Source organism: Balaenoptera musculus, chromosome 18, assembly GCF_009873245.2.
Source record: "Balaenoptera musculus isolate JJ_BM4_2016_0621 chromosome 18, mBalMus1.pri.v3, whole genome shotgun sequence".
NCBI lineage: Eukaryota > Metazoa > Chordata > Mammalia > Artiodactyla > Balaenopteridae > Balaenoptera > Balaenoptera musculus.
Genome location: NC_045802.1, coordinates 15,791,140 through 15,811,076, shown reverse-complemented (window position 1 = coordinate 15,811,076; position 19,937 = coordinate 15,791,140). Strand labels below are relative to the sequence as shown.

At 40.8% G+C, this 19,937-nt stretch overlaps 1 protein-coding gene across 5 annotated transcripts in view; it reads left to right on the top strand.

The window, feature by feature from the left end:
* Positions 1-19,937, top strand: part of LOC118883973 (phosphatidylinositol 3,4,5-trisphosphate 3-phosphatase TPTE2-like) — a 97,835-nt gene that overhangs the window by 58,008 nt on the left and 19,890 nt on the right. For 4 of the 5 annotated variants that reach the window (XM_036831166.1, XM_036831167.1, XM_036831165.1 and 1 more), the window contains 7 exons: positions 159-219; positions 990-1,071; positions 1,176-1,264; positions 8,249-8,310; positions 10,001-10,081; positions 13,369-13,474; positions 19,668-19,759. In XM_036831166.1, coding sequence (XP_036687061.1) covers positions 159-219; positions 990-1,071; positions 1,176-1,264; positions 8,249-8,310; positions 10,001-10,081; positions 13,369-13,474; positions 19,668-19,759 — 573 coding nt within the window. Of the gene's footprint in view, positions 1-158; positions 220-989; positions 1,072-1,175; positions 1,265-8,248; positions 8,311-10,000; positions 10,082-13,368; positions 13,475-19,469; positions 19,760-19,937 lie in introns of those variants that run through there. The other variant, XM_036831169.1, reaches the window with a different exon arrangement.

The following is a 19,937-nucleotide window of genomic DNA, read 5'->3' as shown; positions in this document are numbered from 1 at the left end:
TGGAATGTATGTACCGTTTTATTCCCTGAATCTCCCCTAAAAGGTGCTAAGTGACGGACCAGTGAATAAAAGGGTGATAATCATTTTAGGTTAGTCCTAGGAAAAGGCTTATGTTGGTGCCATGTGGAACATGTAAGGTATGTGTCCATCTTTTTTAGGAAGTTGTACGGTTCCTGGATACCAAGCATCAAAACCACTACCGAGTCTACAATCTCTGCAGTATGTACATGACTCGATATTTTGCTACTATAGATAGAAAACAGGTCACTCACTGCATGTAAGAAGATGATTCAGTTTTTACATTTCATTTAATCATAGGTATTTGGTGGTGGTGGGAAGTGAGTTTTAAAAAGTCTCCATCTTGTGCTGGCTCTATTTGGTAGGAAAAGAAAGTGCAACAGCACACAGTGCCCTGTGAGGTAGGCAGGAGGCTGGGGGCAGAGCCATTTTAGGAGAGTCAGGTCTAGTGGTAGTAAATTTTGGAAAATATTTGTTTTTTCCTGCCAGCTTGTGTTTTGAAGACAATTCAACAAATGCACGCTCTAACCCACTAGGAATGAGGTGTGAGGAGACCAGGGCCCTGCATGGGAAAAAACCCCAAAACCCTACAGCAAACAAATTATAGCCCAGCTGACCCTCTTCCTGTATATTAAATGGACATTTTCAGGAGGCAGGTATTTTGGTTGGCCGCACTGGCTTCTGCTCTGTGTAACCTTCCGATAACGTAGCGAGTAGCCTGCTAGAAAAGTACAAGTAAGGCCTATTAAACCAAAATAATTTGGGCTTATGTTACTCAAGATGGACAAAACACTACTCTACTTTTATGTTTGAGACCCTTACGTTTCTTTTAGAGCAGCAGGAGGCAGACAGAAAGCTCCTTTTAAAGGTAGAGGATGAATTTCTAATAGAAAAGTATAACTTATTTACACCTTGACCCTTTACTGTGTTTATTAGGGTTAGAGATATGACCCGTGCATCATTTATTTCAGGTGAAAGAGCTTATGATGCTAAGTACTTCCATGATAGGGTCTGTCGATACATGATTGACGATCACAATGTCCCCTCTTTGAGGTAAGTTTGATGCCACGCTGGCTGTCAGAAGAGGGCTAAATACACAGGGCTTGATTTTTTTGGGAAGTATTTCATTCAACTAAAAATCTTTCACTTGGAATCAGTGAGATGGTGGCGTTCTCCAAGGAAGTAAAAGAGTGGATGGCTCAAGACGAGGAAAACATCGCAGTGATTCACTGTAAGGGGGGCAAAGGTAAAAAACGTTTTTCTTTTTCGTTCTCTTTTTCTAAAGAAATTTGAAAAATACATTAAAGTACACCAACAAGATACGTTCTGCTATTAACCGGTATTAATCATTGTTAACATTTTTTAGTACTAGCTTCAAGACTAAAGGAAGGGAAGGAAAGAGGGAGGAAGGGGGGAGGAAAGGAAGAAAGAGTAAAGAAGAGAAGAAAGCAGGAATAGAAGAACTGAGGAAGGTTAAGTGTGTTTTCCTTTGTTTATTGACTATTTGGGTTTCTTCGTTTTTGATTTGCCAAAATATCTGTCAAAATACAAACACTGTTTAACTTTAGAAACCATCAGAGCACTTTTCATTTTATTTAAGGTTGTTCTTAAACTTTGTGAGGACGTTTTAAAGTTAAGAGTGTCAACAGCCATGCCATTTCAAAGACCAAAAATTATACTGGAATTTTTATAGTGTAATGATACATAGAAGTTGATTTTGGTGGGGGGAAAATGGGGGTGGTGGGAAAGCCAGTTGTAAATTCAACCAATTTAACTTGAGTCAGATTTTCTCTCATTCAGATTTAGGCTTTTAATAATCATCTAGGCATATTTCACAGTTTTTGACAAATAAGGAATTATGGTTTCGTTGGGCTGTGAAACAGTTTTTTATATTAAATTCCAGGAAAACACACTTTAAAACTGCCTTCTGTAATTGAGTAGAATAAAGTTTTAGTCTTATTTGAAAAGTTGTTTCAAGCTCATGAGTTAGTAGGTAAGTTCTATCTTTAGTTCCACAGGTCGAAATATTCTGTATGTATGGCAATTTACAATATTGTGCCTAAATGAAGAATACAGAGGTTGAACCACATGGAATTGCCTTTCTTTGGACCATCTTACTTTAAAAAAAGGCCATTTAATATGGCTCAACCAAAATATTATAATCTAAGAGTTGGCTTTAGTTTTCTTTTAATCAGGTTAATTCCCTGCTTAAAGGAAAACCTTCATTTCAAATTAACTTTTTTTTTCTGAGAGCAGACTTACATTATTCTGTGTTCACGTGTGTTTCATTGATTTTCCTTTAGGATTGTTTGGAAGGCTAGTATTCCGTTGGTCTGTACCAGAGCAGCTCCTTTTTTCAAGTTTTCATTCATCTTGGTTTTGCTTCTTTTTGTTGGTTGATGCCTGCACATTACCAGTAACATCATGATAGCCCAAATATTTTGTTATTGATTTATAGGACTTCTTTAAATAATCTGGGTGCTAATTTCTTGTTAGCAGTTTGTATTGCAAATATCTTCTTCCACTGTGTTGTCTTTTAAATTTGATTATGATTTATTTTGTCATATAGAAGTTTTTAATTTTTAATGTAGTGAAGTTTATCAATCTTTTGTGTGTGCGTGGTTCGTGCATTTTGGTCACGTTTAAGAAATGTACCCATACACTGAGGTGGTGAAGATATTCTCCTTATAAAATAGTAAAGTTTCGCTTTTTTTTTTTTTTTTAAAGATTCTGTGATTTTTTTTTTTTTAAGATTGATTGATTGATTGATTGCTATGTTGGGTCTTCGTTTCTGTGCTAGGGCTTTCTCTAGTTGCGGCAAGCGGGGGCCACTCTTCATTGCGGTGCGCGGGCCTCCCACTATCGCGGCCTCTCTTGTTGCGGAGCACAGGCTCCAGACGTGCAGGCTCAGTAGTTGTGGCTCACAGGCCCAGCTGCTGTGCGGCATGTGGGATCTTCCCAGACCAGGGCGCGAACCCATGTCCCCTGCACTAGCAGGCAGATTCTCAACCAATGCGCCACCAGGGAAGCCCAAAAGTTTCGCTTTTTACATTTAGGTCTTTAATCTAATTGGAATTTGGGGAGGGAGATTTTTTTTGCATATGGATAGACAATTGTCCTAAAACCATCTATGACATGCTCATGTAGTCCCCATCAACTTGTAGTCCCTTCTCAGTCATATACCAAGTTTCCATACGTATTTGGGACTGTCTGTGAATTTTCTATACCACACTATTGTAATTTTTATAGCTTTATAATATATCTTGATAAAGACAGAAATCTCTTCACTCTTCTTACATTTAATTTTAGAATTATTTTATCAAGTTCTACAAGAAAATATATTTGGGATTTTTATTGGAACTCATTGAATCTATAGATTAATTCAGAAGCATTGAGAACTTTGCAATATTGAGCTGTACATGAATAGTTTTCTATTTATTTGAATCATCTCATCTTTCAATAATATTTTATACTTCTCTTCATGATGGTCTTGTATATCTTTTGTTAAATTCATCCCAGGACATATTGCTACTGCAAAAGGAAGCTTTTTTCTATTACATTTGGATTGGTTCCAATTTTTACTATTATAATGCTGCTATGAAATACATTTTTCTTGTTGCACATGTGCCCACATTTCTGTTGAGTGTAGACCTTGGACTAAAATTGTTTTGTCTTAGGATAATGAATCTCAAACTTTAATAGATGATGTCATCTGTTTTCCAAAACAGTTGACAATTTACACTCCACTGGCATTGCATGTGTTCCACGTCCTTACCAACACTTGGATTTCTCAGTCATTTTATTTTTAGCTATTGGGTGGGTGTGTAGTTGTATCTCATTATGCCTTTCATTTGCATTTCTATGGTTACTAATAAGATTGAGAAAGTTTTCATAGGTTGATTATGATATCCTTGGATATTCTTTTTTGTGAAGTATCCGTTTAATTTCCTTGTCTATTTTTATCCTGGATTGTTTGTTTTTTTCCAATTGACTTGTAGGAATTCATTATATATTCTCAATTTCAACTCTGTTGTTTGTTATATGTATTATACAGTATTACAAGATACCTTTTCTGCTCTGTGATTTGCCATTTCTCTCTGAGTATCTTTTGGTTAACAGCACTTCTTTTCTAACATAGTCAGTGTACATTGTTCTTTCTCTTCTTAAGGTTAGTGTTCTGTGTCCTAATTAAGAAATCTTTCCCTGAGTTTAAAAAGACATAGTCCTATATTATCTTATATAAGTTTTATTTTGTTTGGAATTGATTTATGTGTGTGGTGTGAGGAAGGGGTCAAGTTTTATCATTTTCCATATGGCTGTCTAATTGTTTCAGCACACTGATTTCATTTCCTTGCTGTTCTGCAGGACATGGGTCTGTTTCTGAACTTTCTAATCTGTTCATTGCTTTTTCATCTATCTCTGTGCTAGTAGCACAACTCTCTTACTTGCCTTAGCTTTCTGATAAGTCCTGATTTCCTTTCAAGGGAGTCCACTCATCTTGTTCTTCACAATTGTTTGGGTTTTTTAGGCCATCTACATTTCCGTATACATTTTGGAATCAGCTAGTCAAGTTTTACACACACACACACACACATACAGCACACAGCCTTGATGGAACTTTGGAATTTCATTGAAGCTGTAGATAGAGGGGAATTGAAATCTTTACAATACTGAAGTTTCCAATCCATGAATGGAAATATCCACTCATGTAGTTAAGTCTTCTTCAATCTCTCTTTATAATGCCTTTTCATTTTCTGCATAGAAAGCTTGTATATGTGTGGTTAGATTTATTCCTAGATATTTGATATTTTGATACTATTATAAATTATATCCCTTGGAAATTTTTATGTCCTAAATGTTTTTTTGTTGATGCTCTAAATGCAGTTGATTTTACTAACCTTGAAATCTGCAAACTTAACTAAATTCTTTCATCAATTCTATTAACTTGTCTGTAAATTCTTTTGGATCTTATGGCACGTGATTATATCGTATGAAATAATGAACTAAATTTTTCCTTTTCAATCCTTTTTTTCCCTAGCACTGGCTAGAACCTTTGGTACAGTATTGAATTATACGTGATGATCGCAGGAATCCTTGTTCTCCTGCTCTCAAAGGAAAAGCTTTCAGCATCTCATCAATTACTCTAGGGTGTGTGTGTGTGTGTGTGTTAGTGTTAGATATTCTCTATCAGATTAAGACATTCCTTTAATTTGCTAAGAGTTTTTATAACGAATGAATGTTGAATTTTATCGGAAGCTTTTACTGTGTCTTTAAAATAATATGATTTCTTACCTTTATTCTATTAATCTGGTTGACTACATTGATTATAAAGTAGTAAACTAACCTTGAATTCCTGGAATAAACACAATTTTGTTGTGCTATATTATTTTTTAATAAATTGCTGGATTCTGTTTGCTAATATTTTCTTAAGGATTTTTGTATCTATGTCATGAGTAAGAGTGGCTATAGTTTTCAAATTTTGGCTTCATAAACCAAAATTAAGTTGTACTTACTCTTTTTTTTAAAGTCTCTGGATGAGTTTGTATAAGTTGACATTTTTTTTCCTTACATGTAAGGTAGAATTCAGTAGTAAAGCCACATTGGCCTCAGTGGGGGAACTGGCCTTAGTTTCTCTGTGGGGAAGTTTTTAAAGTATGGCTCAATTTCTTTATTAGATGTGGGATTATTTATAATTTTATTTCTTCTGCGCATTTTGGGTATTTTTCCAAGCATTTGTTCATTTTATCTAAATTTTCAAATGTCTTGGTATCAAATTGTCTTAAAATATCTAATTCTAATGTCTACAGTGGTGTTCCCTTTTTCATTCCTTACATTGCTATTTTTGGTGCCTTCTCTCTTTTTTCTTTTGATTAGTCTCACCAGGAATTTACTAATTTTATTAGTCCTTTCAAAGTACCAACTGTTTTGGCCTTACTGATCTTCCCTATTATTTGTTTTTTATTTCATCATTTACTTTAGTGTTTCCTTTCTTCCACTTTCTTTGGTTTAATTTGCTGTTTTTTTCCTAACTTCTTGAGATGGATGCTTAACTCATAGATTTTCAGCCTTTCTCTTTTCTAGTTAGCGTTTAAGGCTATAAATTTCCCTCTAAGAATAGATTTAGCTTCATCACACAAGTTTTTATGTATATTCATTACTATTTAGTTCAGAATATTTTCTAATTTCCATTGTGCTTGTTTCTTAGACTCATGGGTTATATAGAAATATACTGTCTTATTTTCAAACATGAGGATTTTGTAATTATCTTCTAGTTATTCATTTCTGGTTGTATTGCATTGTGGTCAGAGAACATATGCATTTTTTTTAGTTCTTTGAGACGTATTTATACTTGCTTTATCACCCAGAATTTGGTCAATTTTATCAAATGTTTTCTGTGCACTTGAAAATAAAGTGTATTATGCATTGTCCTGAACAGTGTTCTATATGTGCCCATTAGGTTGCTTGTTAATTGTTTTACTCAAATCTTCTATATCCTTACTGATATTTTGGTTTGCTTGAATTCTTTGCAGCACAATTCCTTCCTCCCACCCCCACCATTTGCTTGGAAGTCATATTCTTTTTATATTCCTTAGTAATTTCTCTAAAGATTTCAACTGACACCCCTTATTTAGCTATCAGTTTTTGCTTTTTTCTTAGTGTTGGCCTTGTATCTTCCTGAACTCCTTCATTAGTTTTAGGGGTTAGCCTATAGATTTACTTGGATTTTTCTAGTCTGCAAATAATGAGAGTTTGTTTCTTCTGTTTTTATCCCTATACATTTTGTTTCTTTTTCTTATCTTACAATACTGGCTAAGCCATATAGTAAATAGAAGCAGTGAATAGTGGACATTTTGTTTAGTTCCTGGCTTTAAGAGGAATGTTATCATCATTTCATCATTAATATGATATACCTGGTAGGTATTTTGGTAGATTCCTTTCATCATAGTTAAAAACTTAAAACCTTTGTCCAATAGCAAAAGTTTAGTGAATGAATATACGTTTATGTTTTAAGTTAAAATACTGAAGACAAGCGTAAATCATTTTAATGATTCCTTGCATACCTTGACTGGATGAGAGGGCATCTCTTTGTCTGTGGTTGTGCTTATCCATAGCCACCGGGACATGAATCTGCAAGTTTTTTTTCAAATGGGAATATATAAGGGCTGTAAAGACTCAGAGATGTCCTCCAGAATTGAAATGTTAACCATCCATGCTAGAGAGCTAGAGAGCTAGATTGTTAATGGTCAGTAGCCTCTGATAAGCTTTTACTTACCAGAGCACAGGGCGGTACAAAGTCCTCTTTGGAAGTACTTGGCTTAGAATATTGTTTTTCAAACTATGGGTTGCAAAATAAATTTAGTGGTTCATTTTTTTTAAAAGGATAGAATAGAAAATAGAGTGCATCTTAAGGTAAAAGGATAAGTTTGGAATTACATAAAGTAAGTTCAGCATATACAGGCTAAGACAAAAGTTACAGATCATTGTAGAAAGAATAGATGCAATGTACTTTTTAACTCACATTTTGTATGGCAGGACAAAAATATAAATTGGAAAAAAACCATGAGACTTTGAGGATAAAATGACATGAAATCAAGGATTTGTTTTAACATGCTGGTGGGGGGGGCTGGGGCGCATGTAGAGAGGGGGAGGGAAAGAAGGATGAGGGAAGAAAAGGAAGAAACAAGTATAACAATATGATAATTATCGAATCTGGGGAACAGGTATATGGGGGCTCATTATTCTGTTCTTTCTACTTTAATATATGTCTTGTAACACAAAAAAAACTCTAACTAAAATGGAAGGAATAATAAGTATGGCAAATGCTAGGTGGTGTTTTGGGTTCTGTCCACATTTTATCTTTTATAGTTTCTTTTATTTACATTAGTAGGAAAACAGGGTGTGTAATTAGCTCTTAATTGGTAGGTATCTCTTTAGATTTAGAGTCCTAGAGCAGAGCTCATTGCCTCTGCCTGTTACTGCAGTCTCCAGGGGTCATGATTCAAGAACAACATACACGTGCACATTCATGCACACAATTAGCACAGAACTCCAGGTAGAACCTCAGAGCAAGCAGTGTAAGGGCTTTGTCTATCTCTGAATTGAAATATTTTGAACCAGCACTTTCAGAGTGGAAGAAAATCAATCCAAAATGAACTCTAAATACTTCTGAGAGTAGTTTTATACCAAGTATTGCCATGAGCAATGGTTCATGAACTAACTTCTTTTCTAGGAAGAACTGGAACTATGATCTGTGCTTACCTTCTTGCCAGTGAAATATTTGCAACTGCAGAGGTATGAAAGATGCTCCTACCAACGCTGTCTTAGGCTGATTGAATTTGCTAGTTCTGAAACCCCACTGGTGGGAATGTTAACATGATTCCTGAGTCATGGTACTTAATGGAGTTGTGATTGGAGAGGTGATTATTAGAAAGCCTGGTTTGGATACTTTCTCATTTAACTGGCACTAGTTAGTAACTGACCTCAGGGCCTCTTTCTTTGGGACGGGATGAGGGTGAGGTCAATGAAACGCTCACCTTGGACACGAAATTTAAGGGAATGCCAAAAATCTCAGTAATTAAGATAAATAATATTCTAGTGCAGCATTTTAAAAATCTAAGTTAATGCCAAAAAATCCATCGTGGATATAATATGAATATTTTAAATAAAGACAGGACACAGTAGAGTCCAGATTAATGTGAAATGAGTAAGGTCAAGTTGTGAAAGTGCAAAAAACCCTCAGCAATACAGAAGCTTGACTTGCCTCCCCCAGACCCAGAACTGCTCTGACATAATCCCACCAGCTCCAGGCCTTCCTCCTTTCTCACGAGAATAATAAGATGGGTTAGGGAAATTTTCTAAAGGACCTTGAACATCCTTGCAAGTGCTAGGTAGGTAAAAGGCATCGTTTTCCAACTCAGAACAAAGTCTCTCCTGGATGTTATTATCTTTGCACATCTATGGGGCCTGTGCCCTCTGGAAATTTCTGAGAAGACAGGATGGGCTGTTGCTATGTCTAAAGCAGGGTTCCCACTCTTTTCCTGCCATGATCTTGCTGAAAAGTCACCTCTTACAGGGCACGCTCCCAGCAGCTCTGCTTCTCTCTCAGCCTGCAGCCCAGATAAGAGAAGCTGGGGGTTATGATCTGAGCCCAGTACCCTGATTCCACCGTCTTCTTTATTTCAAATTTGAGACACACAGGTTTAGGAAAATGGATGCTCTAGGACAGTGTTTTTCACACTGTGGATCACAGTTTATCAGTGAGTTGTGAAATCAACTTATTGGGTTGTCACTCGCATTTTTTAAATAAAATGGAATCGATTTGAATAGGAAATATCAAAAGGTAAGTATTGTTTGTGAAACTTTTGTTACAGTTCTGTGTGTGTGTGAGAGAGAGAGTGCGTGTGTATGTGTGTGTGTGTATCTCCCAGGTTTATGAATGTGTATTGTAGCTTTAAAAATAAAAAGTTTGAGGGACTTCTCTGGAGGTCCAGTGGTTAGGACTCCACGCTTTCACTGCCGAGGGTTGAGTCCCTGGTCAGGGAACTAAGATCCCATAAGCTGCGTGGCGTGGCCAAAATAAGTAAATAAATAAATACAGAGTTTGAAAGCTGTTGGTCTGGAGCCCTAGACAGAGCCAGAGGCCGGTGCTCAGGCCTGTGCTGTCTCTGACTGGCTGCATGCATCTCCACGGCAGGTCACTTGGTTTTCTTTTGGTCCTCATCTTCTCCATTTGTAAAATAGAAAGATAGGAAGAAGGACCAGATTATCTCTGAAGTCTTCCAGCTCTAAAATTGCCTGTCTTTATGAATCTTTGAGTGAGAGTAGGCCTTGATGTGGCTTTGTTAATTCTGTTATTTCGGGTATAGCCTCTGCCCAAAGACCGCTGACTTAAGGAAATCATGTGCCCTTAGAAACTTCAGAATGCCTTATACAGGAAAGGACGTGCATATGACCCATGATTGGACTGTCCCCTTTTTTATAGGACAGCCTTTATTATTTTGGAGAACGACGAACAGATAAATCCACCAGCAGTAAATTTCAGGGAATAGAAACTCCTTCTCAGGTAAGTGTTCTTTCTTTAAAAGGGGTTACTCTGGGTAATTAGGTTAAGATTGGCATCTATTACCTGGTTTCATTTTAGACTCTCTTCCTTGGGTGATTCCTTAGGTCATCTTCTCCTTGGGTGCCCCGTGACAGGCCTTGATCCCTTCCAGAGGCCAGGAGCCCTGCCTCAGGTGTTGCTTGGCTTTGCAAGCACTGAGTTCTCCCCAGAGCACCCTGCTTCCCATTTTAATTGGTTATTGTTTACAGAGTTCAGGAGTTGATTCCCTTCCCAAAGTAGGAAGGTCCAATTCCTAAGGTTTCAGACCCCTGAAGATTACCTGAAGTCACTAGCCTTTTATTTCCATGTAAAGAGGAACTGAGTCTTTCACAAACCCCTATTAGGGCAATTCAGCCCTTGTAGAACATTGTGTGTGTGTGTGTGCACGCATGGGTGTGCACATGTGGACATGTGTAAGGGAGAGAGACAGACAGTGACAGAAAAAGACAGAGACAGACAGAGTCGGTGGGAGGGGGGCTGCGCTTCAAAAGAGAAAGGAAATGGAAAAGTAACATTTTTCAAAAACCTATTTTATACTAGACACTATTGTACTTTTACATATATTGTCTCATTTAATACTCAGACAACCCATGCGACCCATATGTTATTACCTTATTTTTTTTTCCTTTTAAAACGTTTTATCATGGACTTTTTCATAAACAGTCAAGACAGTCATACAATAAATCCCCTTATATTCATCACACTGCTTCAGCAATCGTTTCGTCACGTGGCCAACCATTCATTCCCTCCCCACTCTACACACACACACACACACACATACACGTGCTTCACTTTCACACTAAACTTGGATTATTTTGAAGGAAATCCCGGACATCAGATCATCTTATCCCCTAAGCATTTTAGTATGACATCTAACATAAAGACTCTAAAAAAAAAAAAAACAAAAACCTTAAAACCACTGACATATCTAACAATATTATACCTTAATAGTATCAAATGTCTAGTCCTCGTTTAAATTTCCATAATTATCTTAAAATCTTTTTAAAACTTAGTTTGTTTCAATCAGGATCCAAACAAGGGCACACATTTCATTTGGCTGCTATGTCTCCTTAAGTCTCTTTTAGTTTATAGGTTTCCCACCTCTCTTTTTTTTTTTTCTTGTAAATTGTTTATTGAAGAAACCAGGACGTTTATCCTATAGAGTTTACAACATTCTAGACTTTGTTGAATCCTGCTAAGGGTTTTGCATTCATTATCTAATATAATATTCTCAATAACTCAATGAGTGGGCACCATTATGATTCCCATTTTATAGACTGGGAAATCGAGGTTCAGGGAAACTAACTTTTTGAAGTAAGAACTCAAATCCAGATCTTTCAGACTCCAAAGCCTATTATTTCCCATCCTGTGTACAGCTTCTCATCTGGATTGCCTTTTCTATACGGCCCCTCAAACCCAAGTGAGAGATGGTTGGGAATTCTTAAGTAAATGTGGATGTGGCCATGAAGGAAGTTTTCTTTGAGTGAAGTGATGAAAGCTGATACCCTTGGCCTAGTTAGCAGAACACTGTACCTGCTGGCTCTAGACATTTCATTTGGGATCAAAGAGCTCAGCCTTATCCATTCTTACTTTTCTGCCAAACTCAAGCAACACAAGAAAAAAAAAAAAGATAGCCATAGGCTATAAGTAATACATCAACTTATTGAAGCCCAGCTCGAATCATGCCATTGCACGCTCAAAATCCATAATGGCCTCTGACTGCCAATGGCAACAAATATGTTTTAACCTGGCACTCCCAACCTGGATTTGATTTTTCCAACCGCTTCTTCCACTGTGTGCATTCACACGCTCTAACGCGTTTGGATTGTTTGCTGTTTCCCAGCCTGCTTATACTTTACACCCACGTGCTCACGAGGGCCCCTTGTCCTGGAGTCCCTTTGCCCTCCCAGCCTGAAGTAGTCCCCTGCTTTCTCAGGAGTTCTTACAGCCCTTTGTGTTCCTTTTAGGGACTAAGTTGCTTTACATTATTTTCCAGCTATTCGAAGTTGTGTCTTCTCTACCCTTTTTGCAGGCCCATGTCTTGCCCATCTTTCCACCCTGGCAGCCCGAAGTGCCTCATATAGTATCTCCTTTGTCTGTAGTGAGTGCTTACTAAATATATGTTGGTTTTATTAACTTCTGCTACATGCGCCTGTTGTTTTGGGCTGTAGGGGAAAGAAGAGTGAGCGCAAAAGCAGCTACAGGGCCGTGGTAGGTTACAAGCCTTCAGTGGAAGGTCAAGGATCTGGTGGCAGGAGCCAAGGGGATGGTAGAGGTAGCTCCTTCAGGCACATCTTCCCTTCCCCATTTCCTCTGCAGTCATGTGCAGTGTCTCTAACTTACTCCAGGACTGGCACACCCTAAGCTGCAGCTGAGTCTCTTCTGACTCACTGGGCTAGCAGTGCAGGGACCCGGCCTCAGGCTGGAGGGCTGTGTTGGCGAGGCCCCAGGACAGAGTTCCCTGTGTGCGCGGCAGTAATTCTCAGACACCATCCCCTCCTGACCCTGCAGTGTGGCCATTCAATGCACTGCATACATTTCATCCACCCCTGAGTTAAGAGCTTGACTGGTCCTTTCCAATGCAGAGGATGGTGGTTAATTTTATTAACACTTCCCAACGGGTGGGGAAGAGTCTATGAACTTTTCAGTCCGGTTGATTCTGTACCAGAACTCTTCTTAACTTCTAGAAGAAAGGAGAGCCCTTGTGAACGGCTTGCCACAGGAGATGGGACTAGGCTAAGAGAATCCCCAGGCTTCCTTGCAGAAATGGCGCTGGGTACATGGGAAGTGGAGAGATGCTCACTGGCTGGGACTGGAGAAGGATGTGAATGTGCTGCTGGCCTATGGAGCTCTCCCCCTGAGCTTTTACCTCTTCCCTGCTCTCATGCCAAGGAGGCTACTCCTCCCCAAAGCACAGACCTTCCTTTAACTCAGCCACAATGAAGCTTCTACCCCAGACCCACCTCTCCCACATGTGCAGTTGATGGCATCTTGCTGTGATGTTGTCCTAGCTGTTCTGTTGGCTCTCTCAGTCCCAGCAGCCCCTAAGCAACACCTGGCTCCTTTCCTGTTCCTTCCCTGTTGCTCTTCATTCAGTATTTTTTTCTAAGGTAGATATTTAGTCATGAGGCAACAAATGCCTAGTTACATAACGGCACCCGATCAATGTTTCCTTCATCTATTATTTTCCTTAAAAAAATCAGGACTTTTTTACCTCCACTTAAATCGAGACTTCTGTCGTTTTGCAGAACAGATTTGTTGGATATTTTGCAATGGTGAAAAATACCTACAACTTGACTCTTCCTCCAATGAAAAAACTCACGATTAAAAATATCGTTATTTATTCAATTCATGGTAAGTGCTTTATGTATAATTGGAGAATTGGCGGGAGGGCCAATGTTCTTACTATTCGGGAGGGTTTTCTCATGGTTATATACAGAGACAGTCCCAACGCATAGCTGTCTTTTTGTGTAGCCTCAGGTATAAACCCCTCCCCCTGGAACTGCCCATCAGCCCAGCGCTGCTGTGGCCACATTACCACTGCTTAGGTGTCCTCTCCTTTCCTTTCCCATCACCAATTTGGGGGGCTCCATCCCCCCTTCCCTTTCTCCTGTTCTCTCTCCTGTTCTCATTGCTGCTCTGGCCTCAGCCCAGGGTGTCCTTTTCAGAGTAGAACCTCTGAGATTAAAGGGAGGAAGGTCCCATGAGACCTGGAGACCACTTCTTTCTCACGCCCATCTCTGGTTCAGGAGATGTCTTGGGAGATGCATCCCTGTATCATTTTCTCTCCTACTCCTCTCAGAAACCTTTTTCTTTTTTCTTATATCCTGGTCTCTCCCTTTCCCCGCCCTCCTCCGCCATAGCCCCCTCTCCCCCAGCAACTCCATCAGGATGTCTTAAATACCCGAACAGCAAATGAATTTTGTTGCCACAAATTGTTTTTGCAAATGACTGCTGAGAACTGCTTTGGGCCAGGCCCCCTGCTCGTGTTTCTTTGCCCTTCAGGAGCCCCTGAGTGTAAGCAGAGGAGAGGAAGGTACACAGATGAAGAGCGGACCACAGTGTTGGACAGCTTCCTAGGGGAACAGCACTTAGGTCTTCCCTGCCTGAACCTACAGGAACACAAAAAAGGGGTGGGAGAAACCTGGCCTCTGGGGGGGGCTCTCTCAGGCCCCTGGCTGTTACCAGTTCTTACCAAGAGTAAAAGTCCTTATAAACTTCAAAAGAGCTGACGATGCTTGCTTCAGGAGGGTAAGGAGAGAGAGGGGACCTGCCATCGCCCCGAGAGGCAGAGATATCGGTCAGATCGTCCACCTCTGGGACTTGAAAGAAAAGGGAGGGGAGAGGAATGGGCCTCAAGGCCATGTCTTTATTTCTCTGTCACCCGCCTAGCTTCCCTGTACAGCTCACCCTCAGGGAGGTGGAAACAGGGACCCCTCAGTGTGGAGGGGATGGGGCCTCACTCACCGCCAGAGGTGCAGCAGGAGGTGCAGCTTCTGACTCCCTAAAGCAACAGCCAGCTTGTGCAGCACGAGGCGGTGCTGAGTGCCGGGCCTCTCCCGGGCCCGGCTGCGGGGCGAGGGCGCTGGTGTCCACCCAGGCAGCCCATTGTTTTTAGCCCTCTGGGGAGTCACACAAAATAAGATCTAGACGTGTATTTTTTAACGCTTCGTCCAATTATTCAGAAATGAGAGAACCCTTTAGAATGTATGTAAACACTGCAGAGTCAAAAAAAAAAAATTACAATTGTTAGTTAAAATATAAAATGCTTTTTCCAAATTATTTACATATTTCTCCCTTCTTCTCCACACGCCCGCATGGCCGCCACTTCTTGGCAGGGGTGAGGAATTGTGAAAGTTACGACGAGCAGATTGCATGGGTTTCTGGCTTCTGGAAACGAACTTCAGCCCAGCAGCATGGTTTCTGTGGGAGATTTTGGTCTAGATTTCCAAACAAGCGTTGTGCAGGCAGACCCTGGAAACACAGCCCGTCCCAGCAGGAGGCTGCCTGTGTGTATAAAGGAGCGACTGTTTGTGCGGAGGCTTTGTGGGCTGCAGAGTTCTCTGTGAGGTCCATTCTCACTGTGATGTGCGTGTGTCACGTATGAGGGACGGGGCTGGAGTGGAGCGTCGCTCAGAACACCACCTGCCTTCAGACGGCCCCGGGGCAGAGCCAGGCTTGCCCTTGCCCGGCAGCTGGTGGGTGGGAAGGGACAGCAGTGCCTTGCTCCCCATCCTTTCCTGCAGGAAGTGCGGTGTGAGAGGCAACCCAGGTGGCTGTCGGAGCAGTGTCTTTCTCTAGGAAATTGAAACTCAGCTCTAAAACCAAGTTGGTGGCGTGAGAGCCTGTTTCGTACCTGAGTGTATCCTCTCCCTCAGGGTCCTCTTGGTTAACAGTGGGAATCCAGGCATCCCTCGTTTTATTGCTCTTTGCTTTATTGCACTTCACAGATGTTGCACTTGTTCAAAAAATTAAAGGTTTGTGACAATTCTGAGTTGTCAGATGATGGTGAGCAATTTTTTTTTTAGCAATGTGGCAATCAAGTTTTTTTTATTTAATGGTTTGTGTTAGAATTTTATGTATCTATTTATTGGCTGCATTGGGTTTTCGTTGCTGCTTGCAGGCTTTCTCTAGTTGCTACTCTTTGTTGCGGTGCGCGGGCTTCTCATTGCAGTGGCTTCTCTTGTTGCGGAGCACGGGCTCTAGGTGCGCAGGCTCAGTAGTTGTGGCACGTGGGCTCAGTAGTTGTGGCTCGCGGGCTCTAGGTGTGCAGGCTCAGTAGTTGCGGCGCATGGGCTTAGTTGCTCCGTGGCATGTGGGATCTTCCTGGGCCAGGGGTCGAACTCGTGTCCCCTGCACTGGCAGGTGGATTGTTAACCACTGCGCCACCAGGGAAGTCCCGATCAAGTATTTTTTAATGAAGGTATGTACATTGTTTTTTTTAGACATAATGCTATTGCACACTAAATAGACTACAGTATAGTGTAAACATAACTTTTTATATGCACTGGGAAAGCAAAAAAGTTCGTGTGACTCGCTTTGTTCCGATATTCGCTGTATTGCAGTGGTCTGGAACCGAACCCACAGTATCTCCGAGGTAACCCTATAACAGTATCTATACAAACCTCTGTGAGTATTAAACTATTCCAAACAGGCAAATAGGCATTTAGTCTGATGGAGTTTTGATGCATTTCTCTAACATGAACAATGAGAATAGGAATAGTTTCTCAAACTTCTAAGCTTAAAAATGGTTTTAATAAGTTCTAGCATTTCATATATTGTCCCAGTCTGATATCATATCCTAAGACTGTGACTTCTCTCTTCGTATTTTGAATTTAACTTAACCTCTGTGGAGATATTGTTTAGTTAAAACTGTAAAGTGCAGATGTAGAGAACAGAGGAACTAACACAAATTTATAAGTACTGCAGGTGAAAACTGGTGGAGAGTTTTATGGGTTTGATTTCCTCGTCTCAGGCTAACATAAAACAGAGGATTTTAAAAGTCTAATGTGAGATCCCTCATAAAGGCTTCCAGGCAGAAAGTTGTGCCCTTTGCAGCTGTTCTTACGGTGTGGGCCTCGGCTGGCAGAACCAACTTACAAAGGCCTGCCTGGTACGCTAAAATTCTTGCTGCACCCACGTAAATAAGCAGGCCAAACCCAGTGACAGCAGCCTTCTTTTGGAATAAGAATTCTCCCCTTTGAGGGAGATCAAGGTGGTGGAGTAGGAGAACGCTGAGCTTACCTCCCCCCACGAACACATCAAAAATACAACTACTTGTGGAGCTACCTGGAGGCTGGCGGAAAGGCCCTTCTACGGCCGAGGCTGTAAAGAAAAATCCACATGGAGGCTGGTAGGAAGGGAGGAGAAGTGATCTGGTCGAGACCTGCACCCTTGGTGGGGGACAGAGACGTGGAGGGGGGTGTCGCGGGCTTGGGGAGCCTCCCTGGGGAGCAAGGGGTTTAAGCCACACGTTTGGCACTCCAGCCCTGGGGTCTGACACCAGAAGGATGAGTCCCCTTAGCTGCGTTGAAAGCCAGTGGGGCTCATGGGAGGCTGTGAAACACTGAGACCTCACTCAGAGAGCGGTTGCTTATACCCCCGTCCTGGCAGACGCTGCAGCCTGAGAACTCTGACCAGGGAGAAAGCAGCCTTGGCCGGTGCTCGGTCACTGCCCACATGTAGGAGTGAAACTACGCCAGGGCAGGGGCTGACATTGCCAGCAGGAAAGAAAGCAGCTCGGTAGTGAGGCACCAACCCCTCCGGCCCTGACCCAGCCTCTAACCAAGGGTGCGCAGTGGGGAAAATGTAAAACCAGCACAGAAGTGCAGCCCCAAACCCTTGAGCCCCTGCTGCATCCCAAACCCAGGTGGAGACTGCCGTCTCTCTCACACACAGGGTCGCACCTGGCTCCGGCTCTAGCCCCTCCATCTCCAGCCCCGCTTCCCACCAGGGTGGCGGCTGCCACCGCACCCCAGGGGCAGATGGGACCTGTGCTCACTTCTCCCACCAAAGCCGCTGAGCATACGCGGAGCGCATAGTCCTGCACAAGGGCACGCCTTCACGACTGGGATGGGTGACTGATCCACTTAACTTCACAGAGACAGAGAAAGGTCAACAAAATGAGAAGACAAAGGAGTATGTTTCAAATGAAAGAACAGCAAAGAAAAAAAAAACCCCTAAAGAACAATCTTCCTTTGAGATTATGATCACAACAGACTGTCAGGAAGCGTGATAGATTCTGAAATGGGCAGTATCTTCTCTAGGCCCACCTCCAGGGTTACCTTCACCTCTCATGGTCTTTAAGCTATTTTACAACTCTAAGTTGTAGAAAACTGATAATAATGCAAATAATTTTTGTACATAAAAATGCAAATTAGCTGTGTCTAGCAGAATGCAACTGATTATTGACCTGTTTTGTATTTATGTGTAAATTCATTTCATCATTCCTTATCTGCCCATAAATGTGCAGTACTTTGAAACAGCTGTAGCATTTTACTGGTTCCTTAGTAATAAGTTAACATTTTTGACGTGTTAAAAAATGCGTGTACAGGACAGTGCTATGGCATGCAACAATTTCTGTAAAACAGAAGGAGAATATATTTGTTCATGTGTATATACATATATAAAACCTCTGGGAGAATATATATTCATATTTGACTATACATGCATAAAGAACTAGAAACTAGTAATAGGGGTTATCTGTTTGGGGCTGGAGAACTAAACAGGTGGGAGATAAGGAAAATGGAGACTTTTCACTTCATGCCTTTTATACCTTTTATTTATTTATTTTTAAAAGATTTTTTATTTTATTTATTTATTTATTTATTTATTTTACGGCTGTGTTGGGTCTTCATTTCTGTGCGAGGGCTTTCTTTAGTTGCGGCAAGTGGGGGCCACTCTTCATCACGGTGCACGGGCCTCTCACTATCGTGGCCTGTCTTGTTGCGGGGCACAGGCTCCAGACGCGCAGGCTCAGTAATTGTGGCTCATGGGCCTAGTTGCTCCGCGGCATGTGGGATCTTCCCAGACCAGGGCTCGAACCCGTGTCCCCTGCATTGGCAGGCAGACTCTCAACCACTGCGCCACCAGGGAAGCCCCCTTTTATTTTTAAATCATGCAAATATACTTAAATTATTTTTAAAAATTTTAAATTGTGTGGGAATTAATTTAAGCTCATAAAGCAATGCCCTTTTCCTGTCATCTGGTAAGTGTTTGACTTCGTTTAGCTCTACATTTCACTGACTTCTGGTTGACATCAGTAGAAGGAAGTTCTGCAGGTGGATGGGACAGAGGGAACTGAGGCAAAGAAACCATGATTCCTCATGACAAATTGTGTTAGTGAGAACAAAATTAAATGAACACAAAACAAACTTAATATAACAATTAAGAATGATGGATATACGACTTTATTAGAGTATTTGTTTTAGTTCTGTCCTTTAGTTCTGTGCATATTTAAGTGAAACATGCAGGGTGGAAAGGAAAGCCGGAAAAATTAATTGGAGGCTTGAGAAACCAGCCCTTTGATGAAATGCTGAAGTAAGTGGGTCAATTAAATTGAAAAAAAAAAGGGGGGGAAGAAACCATTTGTCTGTAAATATATGCTGAACATAGCAGGAATGTTTGGATACAGCTCTCCTGTATTTTCCATAAACTGGATTTAAACTAGGGCAAGAGGAATTTAGACTATTATTAAGAAACATCACAATTAGAAGTCTGAAGAAAGCAACACATCAACAAGAAAGGTTGCACGTCCCCTTCCCTAATTTTTTTTTTTTTTTCTATGAAGGTGAAGTGATGAGATTCTAAATCTTAGAAGCTGAACAATGTCTTTTTTTTTTTTCTCCAGCCTTATAAATTCTGCTTTAGGGGACAGAACTGAACTTGAAGCCTTGTCTCTCAAAGACAAAATACATGCAAGAGCCAAATGATTCAATATTGACACATTGTTAGCTGGGATACTTTTTTCTCTTTTTAATCCGTATTGTTAATTGGTGAGACATTTTGATCTTTGCTCTAACCAGCCTAACTTTTTAATTTCATTCAGGTGTTGGAAAAGGCAATGGAAATGATCTAAAAGTACAAATAATAATGCAACGAAAGCCTGTCTTTTTCTGTTCTGCTTCCAAAAACTGTGGGGTAAGAGAAAGCATGGAAACTGAAAATTCTAGTGTTTGTTTTAAATCTCAGTGTCAAATCAGCATGTTGCCCTCCCCACACCATCACTCACCACAGGGAGAGGCTGTGTTGCTTTCTGCTTGCCATCCAACTTGGTGTCCCTGGGTTTGGATTTGAGTCAAGAGTTAAATTTATTTGT